This window comes from Pongo abelii, chromosome 12 (genome assembly GCF_028885655.2).
Source record: "Pongo abelii isolate AG06213 chromosome 12, NHGRI_mPonAbe1-v2.0_pri, whole genome shotgun sequence".
Lineage (NCBI taxonomy): Eukaryota > Metazoa > Chordata > Mammalia > Primates > Hominidae > Pongo > Pongo abelii.
This window is the reverse complement of record NC_071997.2, coordinates 106,596,679-106,614,470: the sequence shown is the minus strand read 5'-3', so window position 1 is coordinate 106,614,470 and position 17,792 is coordinate 106,596,679. Positions and strand designations below refer to the sequence as shown.

The 17,792-nt window shown below is 58.1% G+C and overlaps 1 protein-coding gene across 3 annotated transcripts; it reads left to right on the top strand.

The window, feature by feature from the left end:
- Positions 1 to 211: 211 nt before the first annotated feature.
- On the top strand, positions 212 to 16,701 carry GAREM2 (GRB2 associated regulator of MAPK1 subtype 2). 3 transcript variants are annotated; one of them, XM_054547741.2, is made up of 7 exons: positions 274 to 456; positions 3,404 to 3,544; positions 10,020 to 10,150; positions 11,281 to 12,324; positions 13,237 to 13,406; positions 14,266 to 14,350; positions 14,750 to 16,701. In XM_054547741.2, exons 1-7 carry the CDS (start codon positions 345 to 347, stop codon positions 15,290 to 15,292), a joined length of 2,226 nt encoding a protein of 741 aa, XP_054403716.1. In that variant the 5' UTR covers positions 274 to 344; the 3' UTR covers positions 15,293 to 16,701. The 3 variants fall into 3 exon arrangements, with proteins under 3 accessions (XP_024098084.2, XP_054403716.1, XP_054403717.1); XM_054547742.2 differs by lacking the exon at positions 274 to 456 and adding an exon at positions 1,209 to 2,109; XM_024242316.3 differs by having other exon boundaries at positions 212 to 456; positions 14,266 to 16,701.
- Positions 16,702 to 17,792: the final 1,091 nt, after the last annotated feature.

Genomic DNA, 17,792 nt, shown 5'->3' with positions numbered 1-17,792 from the left:
GACGGGGGTCCTAGGAGAGGGGGCCGGGGCGGGGCAGGGCGGACAGGGCTGGGGGCGGAGGTCCGGGGGTGGGTCCGGCGGCGAGTCCGGGTAGGGGCGGACAGAGCAGGGGGCGGGGGTCCGGGAGGAGCGGGCGGGGGTCCGGGAGGAGGGGGCGGGGCCCGGGGGCGGGGCCGGGGTCGGCGCCCCGCGGGGAGGCCGGCCACGTGACGCCAGCGGCCCGGCGGGGCTGCCAGGCGGCGAGCGCCGCGGCGGCCCCGGGAGGTGGCGGCGGGCGCGAGAGCCTGGGCCGCGCGGGACTGACCGTCGGGGCCCCGGGACGGCGGCCCCGGGGCGCCCATGCCATGGAGAAGCTGGCGGCCGGGCTGGCCGGCCTGCGCTGGAGCATGGGCGCCTTCCCGCTCGACCTCATCGTCAGCCGCTGCCGCCTGCCCACGCTCGCCTGCCTTGGGCCAGGTACCGGGGTCGCTGGAGATGGGGACCGGGGTGCGCGGGGAAATGGTGGGTTCTCCAGCCAGGGGCCAGAGGGATCGTGAGGAGGGTGCGGCACCCGCACCCTCCCAGCTCCCCGGCGTGGGCCCCGAGCGGTTCCTGGCGCGCCTCCCGGGAGACGCGGGGCCCACCCGCCAGGTCCGCCTCCTGGGCCCCGCGGACAAGCAGAGGCACAGACACCGGGGACAGGGCCTGGGACAGAGTTTTCCCGCCCAGCTGGAGTCCGGAAAGGGGCCGAGCCCCTGCTCCCGCCCCGTCGGTGCCCCCTTTTCGCCCGCTGCCCCTGGGCCCCCCGCCCCGGCCGCGCCCCCTTGGTCCCTTTGTCCCTGGCCTCTCACCTCTGTCTTCCCTCATCTCTGGGACCCGGACTCTGTCTTCCCCCTACCGCCACCCCAGTCCTGCTCCGCCCCTCTGGGGACCCTTCTTGCACTTCCTTTCGCTTCCCTAGGAGCAGCCTCGGTCCTGGGGCAGGCAGGCCACCTTCGGGAGAGGCCGGAGGGAGCCGGGTCTGCCGCCCGGCGTGACCCCCAAACCCCCGGCCCTCCCCCGAATCTTGTCCCACTTCTTAATAGGACCTGGGGCCTCCAGCCGCTCGGCTGATGGAACCACGCATAGGGGCCCGAGAGGGTACGCCCGGAGGCTGCATGGAGCGAGGGGACCGTTTGGGGGGAGGGGGGGTGCTGCTTGGTTGGGGGATGGGCGGTAGCCGGGGCTGGCAGCCAGGCCGGGGGTTTTGTGTGTGAGAAGAATAGGGGTTTGGCCCGCGTTGGCACACTCGCTTCCCTGAATGCTAATGGGGCCCGCGGCCGCAGGCTCCTCTCCTCCCCGCGGGGCCCGGCAGCCCCTTCTTCGTGGCGGCCAGGAGTGGGCACAGTGGGCGTCAGCTGTCCCGGGAGCAGGCTCATGGGGGAGCATCGGCACCCCGGCCGTCGGACAGGCCAGCGTCTAGTTCTCTGGCTCGCGGCCGAGTGGTCAGAGTGTGGTACTGTGTCGCCTGTGAATGGGGGTCGCTGCCCTGGGGTCTTCCGGCCACTTCCCACACATCCTTTTTGGCATCTCCCCTTTCTGGGCAGCTTTTCTGAGCTCCTCGGTCTGCGTAGGGCCTCCTTTGGGCTCCCCTGCCACCTCGTGCGAACCCTGGCTTGTCTCCTACTGTGCACCCCATTATAATGGTCAGTCAGTTTATTGTCTTTCGACCTGGCTGTGGGCTCCTTGAGACCCGGCATCCTTGCCCAATAAAGATTATGGATTGAATGAATGAATGAATGGGTGAGTGAATGAACAACTGGTGTGATGGCGCAGCTGTCTGTTGTGTGTGACGGTGTGTGGCTGTGGCTGGGTCACCAGCAGGGTGTGAATGTCTGGTCAGAATTGTATGGCTTGAAGGGTAGGTCCCTGTGCGCCTGTGCATTTGGGAGGGGCCCCTTGGCCGGAGACTGAGTTGTGTTGTTTGGGTGACAAGCATCTGTCACTGTGGGCTATTGTGGTTCAGCTGTTGGTGGTCATGAGCCATGGTTACTGGTGTGTGCCCATGTGGCTCTGAAGATGGGGCTGGGACCCAGGACAGCTCTCAGAGGAGGGAGCAGAGTTGGAGGAGAGCTTCTTGGGCCCCCGAAGGTGAGGCGGTGCAGGGGAAAGCTCAGACGACACCCCCAACACACACATAGTGGGGGCCAGGCCCTTCCTGCGCATCTTAAACCGCCTCCCACCCTGCCACACACACACACACACACACACACACACGCCCACCCCACATGTACACACTTTATGGAGCCCCCAGCCATCAGAGTAAATCATTTCCCATTTGATTGGCAGAAATTTTGTAAGTTGTGCCTGAAGGAGAAAGGAAGGAGGTACTCCCCACCCCCACCCTCCCCACCAGCTGCAGCAAGGACACAGCCCCTTCTGCCTCCTGGAAGCTGGGCCACCCCTCCTGCTCCCCTGGAAACCGTTGCTGGGGTTGGAGCCTCCAGGCCCAGACCCCTCCCAACTCCCAACACCTCTGTCCCAGAGCAGCTTCCCCCAGGCCCCAGGGCTGGGCCTCCCACTCCTGCCTTCTAAACCTGCTCTCTCAATCCCTCCAACCCTCAGCCATCACCCCTGTAACTGGGAGGATGAGGGGGCGTGGGGAGGGGGTGTCAAGGAGCTGCTTCTCTGAGATGGGGTTGGGGGTTTCTGGGGACTCCCCTCCTCTCCTTCGAGGTCCCCTGAACAAGGCGGTGGGTGGAAAGGAAGGGTTGCCCTTGGGAGAGGCAGTAATCAGCTGCTCTAAGCCCTGTCATTCTCCTGACCCGAGCGACCCATGGCTCTGGGGGAGCTCTCACAGCTGGGACCTTATAAGGGACAGTCCCGTCCGGGCCCTCTCCACTGCCCCAATAGGGCCCTTCTTGCAGGGCCTAGGCCCTGACTGGGAGGCAGAAGCACAGCTCCAGCTTCTCCTGCTCAATAAAGTCTCCCTTCACCACCCCACCCCCAGCTGGAGCCTGCTGCTGCCCTCGGGGTCCCCAGACATGCTCCAGTCAGTGCCTCAAACTTGCCTAGTCTCTGGTACATCTCTGCCCACCTCCCCAGGGGCCTAAGGGCTCCTGGAGGGCAGGGGCTGGTCTGGGCTCATCCATGGGGAGCTCCCTGCCCCAGCTCAGAGCCAGGGACAGCAGGCATTCCAGCCACTGATGAACGAGGGGCCCCATCGGGAGTCACAGCCCTGAGAGGCTCACAGCCAGCCCCACAGCCCCAGGCCCCAGCTGGCAGCCCGCCTGTCCCTTGAGCTTTGCTGACCTGGACAGGGACTGTGGGGAGCTGTCCCTCAGGGGGGTGGTCTTGGTGAGGACGTCACCCTGTCTGTTCTTTCTGCCCCTTCTAATGTCCTGTCTTCCTTCCCCTCATCCTCTGTCCTCCTCCCACTTCCCAGGGGAGTACGCCGAGGGCGTCAGTGAGCGAGACATCCTGCTCATCCACTCCTGCCGGCAGTGGACAACGGTGACAGCTCATACCCTGGAGGAGGGCCACTATGTCATCGGGCCCAAGATCGACATCCCCCTGCAGTACCCAGGTGTGTCCAGCCAGGACAGATGTCATAAAGCCTGTGGGGGGGTGTAGGCAGGAGGGACTGGGGCCAGGGGTAGGGGGAATGCTGTGACTAGCAAGGCGGTGATTAGGGTTAGGGTTGGAGTCAGAGCCCAGCAGTTTTCATTCTGTTCTGTGGAGCTATGGGTTTCTGGAGAGGTGGCTCACAGGTTTTTTGATTCACATTTTATTTTAAAGTAGATTTGAAACTAATGATAAAAATACCCACACTCTTAAATTACTACGAATCAGAGCTTAACCCTAATCAGAGGCCTTCAGGGTATACCTTCAGCTGCCACGCTTAGCCATTTTTGTGCAGACCCTCCAAGAGAACATGTCCTGCCAGGACCTTTTCCGTACCGTGCAACCAAACACTGCGGAACCCAGCGAATGCCCAAGCTGGTTACATGGCTGCACCTCTCCGCGCTGATCCTTTTTTTCCCTATTTTTGCGTTAAACCTATTGTTTCCATTGGTTGACTTTATAAGTGAATATTAAAAATTTTAGACTTTTAAAGATTATGCTAATGGACTACCTTTATTAGTTTTATATGTGATATTGACATATAATGAGATTTTGTTTGAAGAAAGGATTCTGTTACCAAAACAAAAAGTACAGCCTCTTCATTTTACAGGTGATTAAATGGAGGGCTTGCTTAGGGGAGAAGGTGACCTGCCCCATGTCACATAGCTAGGAAAGGAAGAGCCTGGCCAGATCCAGGTATCTCAACTGAGGGCTGATGTTCGCTGCACCACACCAGGAGCGTGTGGTTGCTGTCCCCTGTGTGGGAGGGATGGGAGTCTGGTGGCCCCATCCCAGAGACTTCCCTGTGCGAGCCCCGGATCCCACAGCTGCCATGTGTTAAGCATGTGCTGCATTCCATATGCTGGGCCAAACATTTTTGCCATTTCATCCTCATGGCAACCTGATGAGAAAGTCTTATCAACTCCATTTAACTCACCAGGAAACTGAGGCTCCAGGAGTTTCAGTGGCTTGCCCAGTGCCGTGTTTTTTATTTTATTTTTTTGTTTTTAGAGATGGTCTCCTTATGTTGCCCAGGATGGTCTCAAACTCCTGGTCTCAAAGAAGCCTTCTGCCTCAGCCTCCCAGAGTGCTGGGATTATAGGTGTGAGTCACTGCGCCAGGCCCACTTCTGTGTGTGTGTGTGTTTTCTGTTGCTCAGGCTGGAGTGGAGAGGCACCATCTTGGCTCACTGCCTCCGAGGTTCAAGGGATTCTCCTGCCTCAGCCTACCAAGTAGCTGGGATTACAGGTGCCTGCCACCACTCTTGGCTAATTTTTGTAGTTTTAGTAGAGACGGTTTCACCATGTTGGCCAGGCTGGTCTCAAACTCCTGACCTCAAGTGATCCGGCCGCCTTGGCCTCCCAAAGTGCTGGAATTACAGGTGTAAGCCACCAAACCCAGCCCAGTTCTGTGTTTTTAACTGCTGTGCCCAGCTGCTCCTGACAACCCCCTCACCAAGGCTGGGAAGCCTTTGAGCTGGGAAGGCCCCATTGCTTCCTCACAGGTACCCCTGCCTCCTCTGGCCCTGGGTCTCCCTGAGCCAGGAGGACAGGACTGAGCCCTTTACAGAGGCTTCTGTCTTTTACAACCTGTGAAGTTGGTACCTGTGTACTCCACCCCTCAACCCCTTAAAAGATGTGGAAATTCACTCAGATTTCTTTCTGACCTGGGGTTCTATCTTGGGCTTGGAGCCCACTGGGGGCCTGCTTAAGCTAGAAATTTCCCAGCTTGGTTCAGGGGGAGGTCCCAGGTCTTCTTGGGATAAAAAAAGCAAAGGTTGCCTGAGCAGTGGCTCTTATATGTAATCCTAGTGCTTTGCTGAGACAGGAGGATCCTTTGAGGCCAGGAGTTCCAGGCCAGCCTGGGCAACACAGCGAGAACAAACAAAAACAAACAACCCCCCGCCCAACAACAAATAAATTAGGTAGGCGTGGTGGCGCAAGCCTGTAGTCTGGCTACTGGGGAGGCTGAAGCCAGGTGGGGGGATCCCTTTAGTCCAGGAGGTTGAGGCTACAGTGATTTATGATGGTACCCCTACATTCCAGCCTGGGAGACAGAGCAAGATGGTGTTTCTAAAATAAATAAAAATTAAAAAGAAAAAAAGAAAGGTTGGGAAAATCCCTCACTGAAAAAAACGTGACTTTAGGGACTTCATTTTGGTTGTGTCATTAAAACTCTGGGAACCCGAGGCACAGTCTCCCAGGGAACCGGGGGTCCGGGGGCTCCTAGCTCTTCCTCCCATCTGTCTGGCGCCCCTGCGTGCCTGTGTACGGTGGTGGTCTTGGGGGGGGGTGGTGGTCTTGGGGGGCACGGCCCCAACCCCATCTTTTCGCGGGGCTGCTACGGTCCGCCCGCACGGGGGAGGGGAGGCGGAGGCGGAGCCGGAGGCCCCTAGGAGGGCGAAGGCCGGAGGGTTAACGAGGAGGCGCTGAGTGCACGGCTGGGCTCCACGCTGATTTCTCCTAATGAATTAATAATGGCGCTCGGCGGGCCCCGGAGAGAGCCGTGGGGAAGGCCGGGGAGGGAGGAGGACGGCGACTCGCGCGGGGTGGGGCTGAGGGCACTGCTGGGTGACTCGGTCTCCAGGCTGCGGCGCTCTGCTCCGGGAGTCAGGGAGACCTGGCCTGGCCCCGTACTGTCCCCCCTCCCAGCCCCCGCCCCCGGCCCTGCGGGAGGGGCCAGGCGTCTTCCCTGAGCATGGTGCCACTTCCCCAGTGTTGGCCTTGTTTCCTGCTCAGCATTTGGCAGATGCGCCTCTGGCCCAACTAGGATGTTTCCATTTTACAGATGGGAAATCCGAAGCCCAGAGAGATTAAATAATTTGCCCAAAGTCTCACAGCTGGCTAGTGGCAGGGTGGGATTCAGCCAGATTTGTCGCACTCCAAAGCCTGAGCTTTTACCCACGTTCTTTACTGAGTGTGTGCTGTGGGGCAGGCATGGAGAAGGGTGGTCAGCAACCCCCTGCCACAGCCCTCAGGTGCTTGGGGCTGGAAGGGAGGAACAAGGCAGCCATGTGCTCTGATGGCAAGGACAAGGAGGAGGGGCAGGTCAGGATAGAGCAGGTCCTTAGAGCCGTGGGGGACCTCAGGTCCCATATAGCGGGAGGCAGGAGAGGAAGCCGCCCCTGGGCTGGCGGGGAGGAAAAGGCTTCCAGGGTCCAGAGCATCACTCCCTGGAGGGCTCCCTTCCTTCCTCCCGCAGTAATGACCGGCGCTGGGCTTCAGGCTGCTGCGGAGGGGGATGGTGCTGGATGCCATGGTTACATCGATCTTCCCTGCCACATCCTCCCCCAGCTCCAGCCCTGACTTGGCTCCAAGTCGCCCCACAGGGGGCAGTGGGCATTGCTCCCTGCCTGGCTACTTGTGGTTGGGGCAGGGGCGGGGGTGGGGGGTTGTGTGTGGACTTGGGGGAGGAGGTGGGGTGAGGGGAGGGGGGCTACTCAGTGCCTGCGGTTCCTGCTTCCCAAGTCCTGGATCCCTGCTTCTTGCCTGCCCCCCTCCACATTTTTCTGCTGTTGCCCTCTAGGGCTGTGGCACTTCAGAGGCCTCTTCCCAGGAGGGTCCCAGGGCAGGGAGGGCAGGCCTGGGGGCTCCCCTGCCAGCGTTCTCCTAGCCATTTCCCCTTGTTCTGGGCTCTCATTTCTCTCCCTGCTCGGTGATGATGCTTCAGGCCCTGCCCTCTGCTTTTCTTACCCTGCACCATGGGTGTCTTCATCTGGGTCTCTCGCTGGATTTGGGAGTCTCCAGGAACCCCCAGCACTGCATACACAATTGTGTGTGTGTTCATGCTAGGAGCACAGTGTGGGCATTTTTCTGGGATGAACATCCCCAGAGGGTCAAGCCCCCTGCTCTTCCTCTTCCCTGAGACATCTCACTTGCCTCACAGCTGAGGCTGCCACCTGTGGGCTGGTGACCTGCAGTCTATTTCACTGGCCAGATGTCCCCAAGTTCTGCATACACACTGGTGGTACCCACCCTAGGAGCACCACCTGAAGGCCCCTTCCTTGGCCTCTCCAGGATCTGCCTTGGCCCCACAACATGTTCCTTTTGGGTTCCCAGTTTTGGTTAACAGCTCTGCCATCTCCTTTTCTTTTCTTTTCTTTTTTGAGACAGAGTCTCGCTCCATTGCCCAGGCTGGAGAGCAGTGATGTGATCTCACCTCACTGCAACCTCTGCCTTCCAGGTTCAAGCGATTCTCCTGCCTCAGCCTCCCAAGTAGCTGGGACTACAGGTGTGTGCCACCACACCCAGATAGTTTTTGTATTTTTAGTAGCGATGGGGTTTCACCATGTTGGCCAGGCTGGTGTCGAACTGCTGACCTCAAGTGATCTGCCCACCTTGGCCTCCCAAAGTGCTGGGTTACAAGCGTGAGCCACCGTGCCTGGCCTGCCATCTCCATTTCTGACCAGGCTGGTGGCCTGAGTACATCATCCTGAGTCCCTTCCTTCCCCACCTCCCCCTTATTCTGTCACCCAAGCCTGCTGGGTCTCCCTTCCCAGTATCTCTTGGTCTGTTTCTGCTATTCCCTAGCTCTTCTCCAGAAACCCTTACTGGTTTCTTTACCTGACTGGTCTCCCGGTTATTTTAATAGAGCTGAACCTGGATCATGGTATTTCTTTGCTCGAAACACTCCAGTGGGTCTCATGTTGTACAGAATAAAGTTTTACTGCTTTAGCAAGGCATTCAGAGCCTTTCAAATCCCAGTTGCTGTCTGCATCCCTTCCTGTCCTCCCTCTCCCTAAGTCCTTCCCTGCAGGCACGCACCATCTGGGGCAGGTGGTCTGATTTTGTGTCTCTGTGTCTTTGTTTACACTGTTTCTTCCACAGGGAATGCCCATTCCGTGAATTCCCTTTCATTCTTAAGGTGCAGCTCAGTGATCCTCTCAGATTCCGCCAGGCAGGTTTCTCCTACCCAGCCCTCTTTTAACTCTTTTGTCACAAGTCTGTTGTAGCACTTATCACATCCTGCCACCATAGGGTGCTCATCATCTCACCCATTATATCTGGATTTCTTTAAGGGCAGACTGTATTTTACACAGATTTATACCCTCTGTGTGGCCTACTATAGTGTCTGACACACAGTGAGTGCTCCATCAATATCTGTGCAATACTTAAATGAATGAACTGTGACAGAAGCAACTACCAAGGGGGCTTCAGAAGCTAAAGAAGGCCCAGCACGGTGGCTCACACCTGTAATCCCAGCACTCTGGGAGGCCATAGCAGGAGGATCACTTGAGCCCAGGAGTTTGAGACCAGCCTGGGCAACATCATGAGACCTCATCTCTAATAAAAATAAAAAATTAGCCAGGCATGGTGGCACATGCCTGTGGTCCCAGGTACTTGAGAGGCTGAGGCAGGAGGATCCCTTAAGCCCAGGAGGTTGAAGCTGCAGTGAGCTATGATCATGCCACTGTACTCCAGCCTGGGCGACAGCAAGACCCTGTCTGAAAAAAAACACCCAGAGGCTAAAGAGTCACCTTGTCTTCTCTCGACTTGTTCCCTCACCTATTCACGGCTTTCTTCCTACTGTATAAAGCCTGAGAAGAGGCTATCCATCAGATGCCAGGGCAGCTCAGAGCTTGTTTTGTGCTCATGTGGGTATGCATATAACAGGTGTGTGGCCAGTGAGGTGAGAGAGCTTACACAGGGATGTCAGCTTCACAGACTGGCAATCACTTCCGTAAAGTCTGTGTCTCCTGGGGCATGTGCTGAGCTTGGCAAAGCACACAGCCCCAGACCGCAGGTTGGGAAGGCCTACTCTCAGGGAGGTGGCTTTGCTGGGTTCAGGTCAGAGCCTCTGGGAGAGTAGGATTGGATATCGGACCAGGGCAGGGTGTGGGAACAGAGCTGGGGTCAGAGTGGTTCTCCCAGGGCCTTCAAGGGCTGGGCCAGGCCCTGGTTGGCCCAGTGCCACCTCCATGCGGATCAGCAGCCCAGGGCGATGCACAGGATTCCAGATCCAGGTAGGGCCCACGTTCATCTGTCTCAACCCCCTCAGATGAGGACCCAGAGGCCCAGAGAGGGAAAGGAACTTGTCACAGCAAGTCAGAGGTCAGGCTGGGACTAAGCAAGGAGCCAGCATCCCGGTACCACACTGATAGTTGATCAGAGGCCAGCTCTGTGTTCACATGCTTGGGGCTATTTGCAGTTGAGTTTCTCTGGGCAGGCAGGCGCTAGCCTCACTGCATACCCACAGGCTCTCTATGGGGTGAGGGCTGGGCTATAGTTGCTAGGGATCTGTGCTCATCTTGCTGAGGTTGGAGCCAGATGACCAGCCCCCTTCAGCCCATGCCAGTGGAAACCTGCCCTTTGGCCCTCCTGAGTTTCTGAGGGGCTGGCCGAGATTATGGTAGCGAGTGACCACGAAGGCTCTTGGGACGCAGGCTAGACTCCCAGCAGGCGGGCCCACTCCAGCAACTTTTGTCACCCACTATGCAGGGAAGTTCAAGCTCCTGGAACAGGCCCGGGATGTGCGGGAGCCAGTGAGGTACTTCAGCAGCGTGGAGGAGGTGGCCAGTGTCTTCCCTGACCGCATCTTCGTGATGGAAGCCATCACCTTCAGCGTCAAGGTCAGTCACTCCCTCACCAGGTATGGTGTCCCCACACTACTCCTTGCCTCAGGGGCAACCCTGACCCTGGTTGGAAGGTTGCCCTCAGGATCCAAGAAGGAGAGTGGCTCCTGGGGACCCCTTAGGGGCCTTTGGCGCAATCAAGCCATGTCAGAAGGGTGGGGAATAGGACCCACTGGGCTGAAGGACTTCCTATGAAAGGTAGTGAAACAGGAGGGGGTGTCTGGAAGGGTCATGTTCTGACCTGCAGACTTTTCAGGGCAACCTGTCCCTAGCTGCCCCGGCACCCACTTGTAGAGGCGGTGGTTGTGGTGAGCAGGCAGTGTAAATAGACCCCTGCTGTGAGGTGGGAGCAGTGGCTCATGCCTGTAATCCCAACACTCTGGGAGGCTGAGGAGGGAGGATTGATTGAGGCCAGGAGTTTGAGACCAGCCTGGGCAACATGGAGAGACCCTGTCTCTACAAAAAATGTTAAAAAATTAGCTGGGCATAGTGGTGCGCATCTATAGTCCTAGCTACTTGGGAGGCTGAGGTGGGAGGACTGTTGCCAGGAGTTTAAGGCTGCACTGAGCTGTGAATGCCCTCCAGCCTGGGCGACAGAGCAAGACCCTGTCTCAAAAAAAAAAAAACAAAAAAAAAACACAACTAAAAACAGTCCCTGCTGTGTACAGATAGTGCTGTTCTGTTTACAAACCCTTTTCTTATCCATCAGTTCATTTCTCTTCACTTAGCCTTGTTGGATGGGTAGGGCATTATGATCGCCCAAATGGTAAAGACAATGATGATAAAAGTCGCCATTTACTGAATACTTTAAAATATGTTGCTGATCCAAGTAGTGGGGAAGAAAAGAAAAATATGTCACTGCACATAGTCTTTTTAATCCTACAGCAGTTCTTCGAAGTCAGAGTTATCAGATATGGTCGCTAAGGCGTGGAGGGGCAACTCATTTAAGGTGGCACAGCTGCTAGTGGTCTCTCCAGGATGAACGTGGATCTCCTGGCCTACCATCTGGTCCGAGCCCCGGGAGGGCGGAAGAGGAAGGCTGTTTTCCCTTTCCAGTCTCTGGGAGCTGGCCGTGTGGCTTTCCCTGGGACCTGGCTAAGGCCCTGCCCTGTCTCTGGGATCCCCAGGTGGTGTCGGGCGAATTCAGCGAGGACAGCGAGGTGTACAACTTCACGCTGCATGCGGGCGACGAGCTCACTCTTATGGGCCAGGCGGAGATCCTGTGCGCCAAGACCACCAAGGAGCGCTCGCGCTTCACCACCCTCCTGCGAAAGTTGGGCCGGGCGGGGGCGCTGGCCGGGGTGGGCGGTGGCGGCCCGGCGAGCGCGGGGGCCGCGGGAAGCAGCGGCGGCGGGGGCGCCAGGCCGGTCAAAGGCAAGATGCCCTGCCTTATCTGCATGAACCACCGCACCAACGAGAGCCTGAGCCTGCCCTTCCAGTGCCAGGGCCGCTTCAGCACTCGCAGCCCGCTGGAGCTGCAGATGCAGGAGGGCGAGCACACGGTGCGCGCCATCATCGAGCGCGTGCGGCTGCCGGTGAACGTGCTGGTGCCCAGCCGGCCGCCGCGCAACCCCTACGACCTGCACCCGGTGCGGGAGGGTCACTGCTACAAGCTGGTTAGTATCATCTCCAAGACGGTGGTGCTGGGGCTGGCGCTGCGCCGCGAGGGCCCGGCGCCGCTGCACTTCCTGCTGCTCACGGACACGCCGCGCTTCGCGCTGCCGCAGGGCCTGCTGTCCGGGGACCCGCGCGTCGAGCGCCTGGTGCGCGACAGCGCCTCCTACTGCCGCGAGCGCTTCGACCCCGACGAATACTCCACGGCCGTGCGCGAGGCGCCAGCCGAGCTCGCCGAAGACTGCGCCAGCCCGCGCCGCACGCGCCTCTGCCTGCCCGCGCCGCGCGCCCCCGGGCTCGCCCGCGCCTCCGGCCCGCTAGCGCCGGCTCCCGCCGGCGAGGGCGACCAGGAGTACGTGAGCCCCGACTGGGCAGCCGCGCCCGAGCCCGCCGCGCCGCCCGCCGAGATTCCCTACGAGGAGCTGTGGGCCCACCAGGGGCCCGAGGGCCTCATCCGGCCGCCCCCAGGGCCCGACCTCATCTCCTTCGGGGCCGCGGGACCGCCGCGTCGGGAGCCGGAAGCGCCGCCGCCTCCAGTCCCTCCCAAATCCGAGGCGGTGAGTGAGCGCTCTGGAGGCCGAGTCCTGGGTCTAGCCAGGGCCCAAAGACGGTTCTCCCCGGAGTATGTGGCAGACGAGGTGTCTTCCTCGTCGGGGTGGGGAAGGGGAGAAGGAAAGGGCAGAGACATGCCAGGAGAGATCATTTGTAGTAAGGGGCACTGGGGCGGGCGGTGGCGGGGGAGCTGTGGGACAGAGATGCGTGTAGGTCCCCAGCCTCAGAGGATTTGAGAGGAGCCCCGAAACACTGTTACCCAGAAGGTACCATAGAACAGGGGTCCTTTAAATTGTTCCGTGAAAAGAAGGTTCCTTGGCGAAGTAAGCTTAGAAATGCTGTGAATGATTCCCAGCCCTTTTTCCCTTCTCTTCATGTTGGAGTCACAGAGCATTGGTAGATTAAAGGCTGTGAGAAGTCGTGCACTAAGGAATCCTGTTTATCAGAACATTTTCTCCCTGCCCGTAACACCCGTCAGCATCCCATGGAGTCCTCTTTGGGGTACACGACCTGTAGGGAGGGATGCAGGTGGCAGACGCTTCCTTCCCTCTGTCCCCTCGGCCTTCCTTTGTCCTCTGCTTTCTCTCCTTTTCCTTGAGGAGGGAGCACGTCTGCTTAACCTGTTTTGATATACCTTTGTGTTCTTTTTCTTAACATCCATAATGGATTTCCAAGGAACAGGAAAGAGGCTGTGCCTGCGTTGGGACAGGGTGTGGGTGCGTGAGATAGGCTGGGAAGGCTAGGAAGGGTGGGGTGGCTGGCTGACTGGATGAGCAGTTGGGGTGCAAGGCAGCCTATTGGCAAAGTGGGGCAAGTGTCGGGCCCAGACAGCTCCCTTGCGCAGCTGCTTGGGAAGGGGAAGATAAGGAGTGCCAGCTGTTTGGAGTCGAGGTGGAGTCACCGCCCTCTGCTTGTAGGTGAAGGAGGAGTGCCGCCTGCTCAACGCCCCTCCAGTGCCTCCACGGGGTGGCAATGGCAGCGGCTGGCTCTCCAGCAGCCCCCCGGTTCCCCCTCGCTTCCCCAAGCTGCAGCCGGTACATTCCCCCAGCTCCAGCCTCTCCTACTACTCCTCTGGCCTCCAGGATGGGTGAGTCCCTGCCTTCCCTTGGTCCTGAGTTCTAAGGTAGATTGAGGCAGGGAAGGGTGAGGAGGGGGGACTACAGTGCTGAGGAAGAGGAAGTCTTGAGGCCTGGGAGGTTCCCGAGGGTGCAGGTCCCTGTGTAGTGGCTGAGGGAGGGGCACTGCTGTCTGGGTGTCTTGGGGCCTGGGGCCCGGTGGCCTGTTCTGCCCACTTCAGCTTCTTTCTCTCTTAAATGTTGAGGAACGGATGGGAGCATTGCCCTGGTCCCCTCAAGGTGGGGACTTTGCTGCAGGATAGAGAGGAGAGAGCTCCTTGCTGTTTTGAAATTTTTATTAAGTTCAGGCCGGGCGCAGTGGCTGATGCCTATAATCCCAGCACTTTGGGAGGCCGAGTTGGGTGAATCACTTGAGGTCAGGAGTTCAAGACCAGCCTGGCTAACATGGTGAAAATGTCTTCTAAAATACAAAAATTAGCCGGGTGTTATGGCACGTGCCTGTAATCCCAGCTACTCGGGAGGCTGAAGCAGGAGAATCGCTTGAACCCGGGAGGTGGAGGTTGCAGTGAGCCAAGATTGTGCCACTGCACTCCAGCCTGGGCAACAGAGCGAGAACTCCATCTCAAAAGAAAAAAAAATAGAAGACATTTTTATTAAGTTCAGTTTTGTTTCATTTTTCCCCTGTGTTTTCTGACCTGGGCTGGGGGATGCTGGAAGGAAGAACAGGGCCATTCTGGAGGGTCTGGGGCTGGGGCTGGGGCTGGGACCGGGTCATAGTGGTGCTTGGCTGCATTGCATGTGTGACCCTGTCGGGTTCCCTCTCACTCAGCCTCACCTGTCCTATGTGTGTGTGTCTGTCTCTGTCCACAGGGCGGGTTCCCGCAGTGGCAGTGGCTCCCCATCGCCGGACACGTACTCCCTCTATTGCTACCCATGCACCTGGGGAGACTGCAAGGTGGGCGAGTCCTCTAGCCGCCCAGCCCCCGGTCCCCTACCCTCAACCACACAGCCCAGCCAGGCCTCCCGGGCCCTCACAGAGCCTCTGAGCGGTCGAGCCGCCTCCCTTCTGGGGGCTGACACCCCTGTTAAGACCTACCACAGCTGCCCTCCTCTATTCAAGCCCTCCCACCCCCAGAAGCGCTTTGCTCCGTTTGGAGCTCTCAACCCTTTTTCTGGGACTGCCTACCCCTCAGGACCTTCAGCGGCCTCCTCTTCTGGGCCCACAACCACCTCGGGTCTTGTGGCTACCTCTGGCCCTGCGTATTCACCAGGCCCAGCCTCGCCAGGCCAGGCCTATTCAGCTGCTCCCCCCTCCTCCTGTGCCCCCTCCTCCTCCTCTTCTTCTGAATGGCAGGAACCAGCCCTGGAGCCCTTCGATCCCTTTGAGCTGGGGCAGGGCAGTTCTCCAGAGCCTGAGCTGCTGCGTTCTCAGGAGCCCAGAGCAGTGGGGACACCTGGGCCTGGACCCCACCTTTCACCACTTGGCCCCCCCAAGGCCTTTGAGCCTGAAGGTTTGGTGCTGCGCCAGGTCCCCACCCCACTGTCACCAGCTGCTCTGCAGGGACCTGAGGCAGGAGGAACACGACTTTTTCTAACCCAAGGGCGCCTGGAAGGGCCTCCTGCCAGTCCCCGGGATGGAGCCGCAGGCTTTGGAGTCCGGGATGCCTCCTGGCAGCCCCCTGCTGACCTGTCTGCGCTCTCCCTGGAAGAGGTCTCTCGCAGTCTGCGTTTCATCGGGCTCTCAGAGGATGTGGTGAGCTTCTTTGCCCGAGAACGCATCGATGGTAGCATCTTTGTGCAGCTCAGTGAGGACATCCTGGCGGACGACTTCCACCTCACCAAGCTGCAGGTCAAGAAGATCATGCAGTTCATCAAAGGCTGGAGGCCCAAGATCTGAATTGCCCAGCTGGAGCTGCACAGCTGGAATGCTGGTATGGGGGCCCCAGGGACAGCACTCCGGAGGAGCAGGTGCTGCCTGCAGGAAGGATCTATGTCGAGACTGAGGCTGCTCAGCAGCCACTGGGTGGATCCAGGGGAGATGCATGTGGAAATGTGGTCCTCTGGGGTCAGACCCCTGCACGGGACATCTTGCCTTTGAGTGTGCAGAATACATGGGGAAGGGGCTGGGGGCACCACTGTGTACCTGGGCCCAGTAAGGCATTTGCCATGATTCCCACAATGGGGTCAAAAGCTGGCCTTCAGGGTGACCTAACACCTCCTCATGCCCTGCTATATACCTTCACAAACGACTTCCACTGCTCAAGCCTGTAGGCTCTGTTTAGAGACAAGAAGATGGCCGGTAATTTAAGCACAGATTTCCCAAGTGCCCACTCTCCTTTGTGTTCTGTGGGCTTTTGGCCTAAAGCTGCCCCAGAGTGAGGATGTAGATGTCTGTGTCTCTGAGATGCCTTTCTTTTCCCCCCTGCTCCACCGCGGTTGGTGGGGGGAGCCTGGCCCTGCACACAGGTGAGTCATGTACAAGCCTAAGCCATGGCACCTCAGAGGCTCCACCTGTGGGTCCTGGTTCATGGGTGACGACTTTGGAAGAGCACAGCTCTGCAGTTGACCCGACCCACTTATCTAGTTAGGAAGCCAGACACTACCCAGATGACTCTAGCACCCTGGCTTCTGCTCTGACTTTACTGCAACTAGTCATCCATCCATCAGGTGGGGTTCAGTCTCAGAATACTGATTCTGTGGAAGAGCAGGTCGATTTAGGTCAGCTTCTCCTTGATTCTAGAAGCAAGTGGTAGTCAACCACCCCCAATTCCGCCAATCTCTTGCCCCCATCATTTGTCTCTGACAATACTTGGTGTTTTTCCCTGGTTTTCTGTCACTGGCACAGGAGGGTACAGTTGGGAGAGCGCGGTCCTGGAGCTCAGTCCTGCACTTGTTCACGTGCTTCAGAGCAGGTCTTTGTGTCCTTGAATCTCAAACATGGGGATCTGCTTGGTAACCAGAGCTCTGGTCATTGTGTCCAACCACGCACCCCACCCCACCCCACCCCTGTGCCTTCCATCTCACCCAGAACCACAGGGTGCCCACTAGTGTCAGGGCCCAAGGTGCCAGCCTTCTCTTCTGCCTTACCTAGTCTATTTATTTCCTCCACTTTTTATCTTAAAAGTAGCTAAGCCATGCTGGTGCCCATACTCCAAGCAGGCTGCCTTAGCTCAGAGAAGTGGTCAGAGAGTAGAGCACAGAACCTGTGATGTGGGGACATTTGGTTTTCTTGCAGATCATTTAATGAATCCTCAAGGACTAATGAAATAAATGCTAGACTGCTGAAGAGTAGTAGTACAAGTGGCATTCTGGGTGCCAGCTGCTTTCTTCTTTTGAAAACAAGGCCATGGGGACCCATAGGTACGGTATATATGCCTTCCGGCAGGAGAGGACTGATGGAGGAATGATGTGTGTGTGTGGCCATTCCCATGTCTGTGGAGGTGGCTGGTGGCAGCCTTCATTCCCTTCTGCAAGGCCTTCGCCAGCCCCTCCCTACCCTTCAAGAACCCCCACCCCAGCTTCCACTAGTTTCAACATAATTCACAACTACCTGGTGTTACTGAAGGGAAAGACCCAGGCTCAAAGCTGAATGCCACCAGCCAGGGCCCAAGCTTAGCTTCCTGCATTGGCAGAATGCCGGCTTCAGGCTCTCTCAGACCAAATTTGGAAACCTGTTAATGGCTTTGGTGCAAGGGATCAGCTCCCTACTCTGGTCATCTGAAAACCTCAACTCAGAGGTGACTTGGTTTTAGGGTCTGGCTTCCTAGTGACCAAGCAGAGCCAGACCTGATCTCCTTGCCTGCCAGTCCCAGCTACAGAGCTACGACCAGGGACATATTTGAAGTACAACTGGAGCAGAGGCAGGAGTAACTGGTAATATCTGACAGTTTAGAATGCAGAATGTGATGGGACTGGAATTACGATTCCACACACACTCAGCGTGGATCCTTCTGCCAGACCCAGTTAGCCCCAGCGCTGTTTACCCAGACTGGGCACTGCTTCTGTAGGAACTTTCCATCCTGGGGGTGGGGTGGGGAGGGGCTGAAGCTTTGGGGGAATGCAGGTGCTGTGGGGGTCAGCACTCCTCATGCCGCTCCCGTGCTGCCTGATTACCGCACAGGCATTTCTGGGGCAGCCCTGATATGCAGGATCACTGAACATCAAGGGAGATGTCAGCCCTCTGCTTAGCACCAACGTTCCCACAACCATCCCAAGAAGCACCTATGAATGAGGCATACCCAGAAAAGAAATGGGTAAGATCACACAATGAGGAAATCCAGGCTGGGGAAAGAGCTTTAATATCCCGGTACACTGTGGTGAGAAGCCCAGGCAAAGCATCTACACAGACAGGTGTGTGTGGTTGAGCCCACCAGGTCCCACTTTCTTTCATCCCAGTC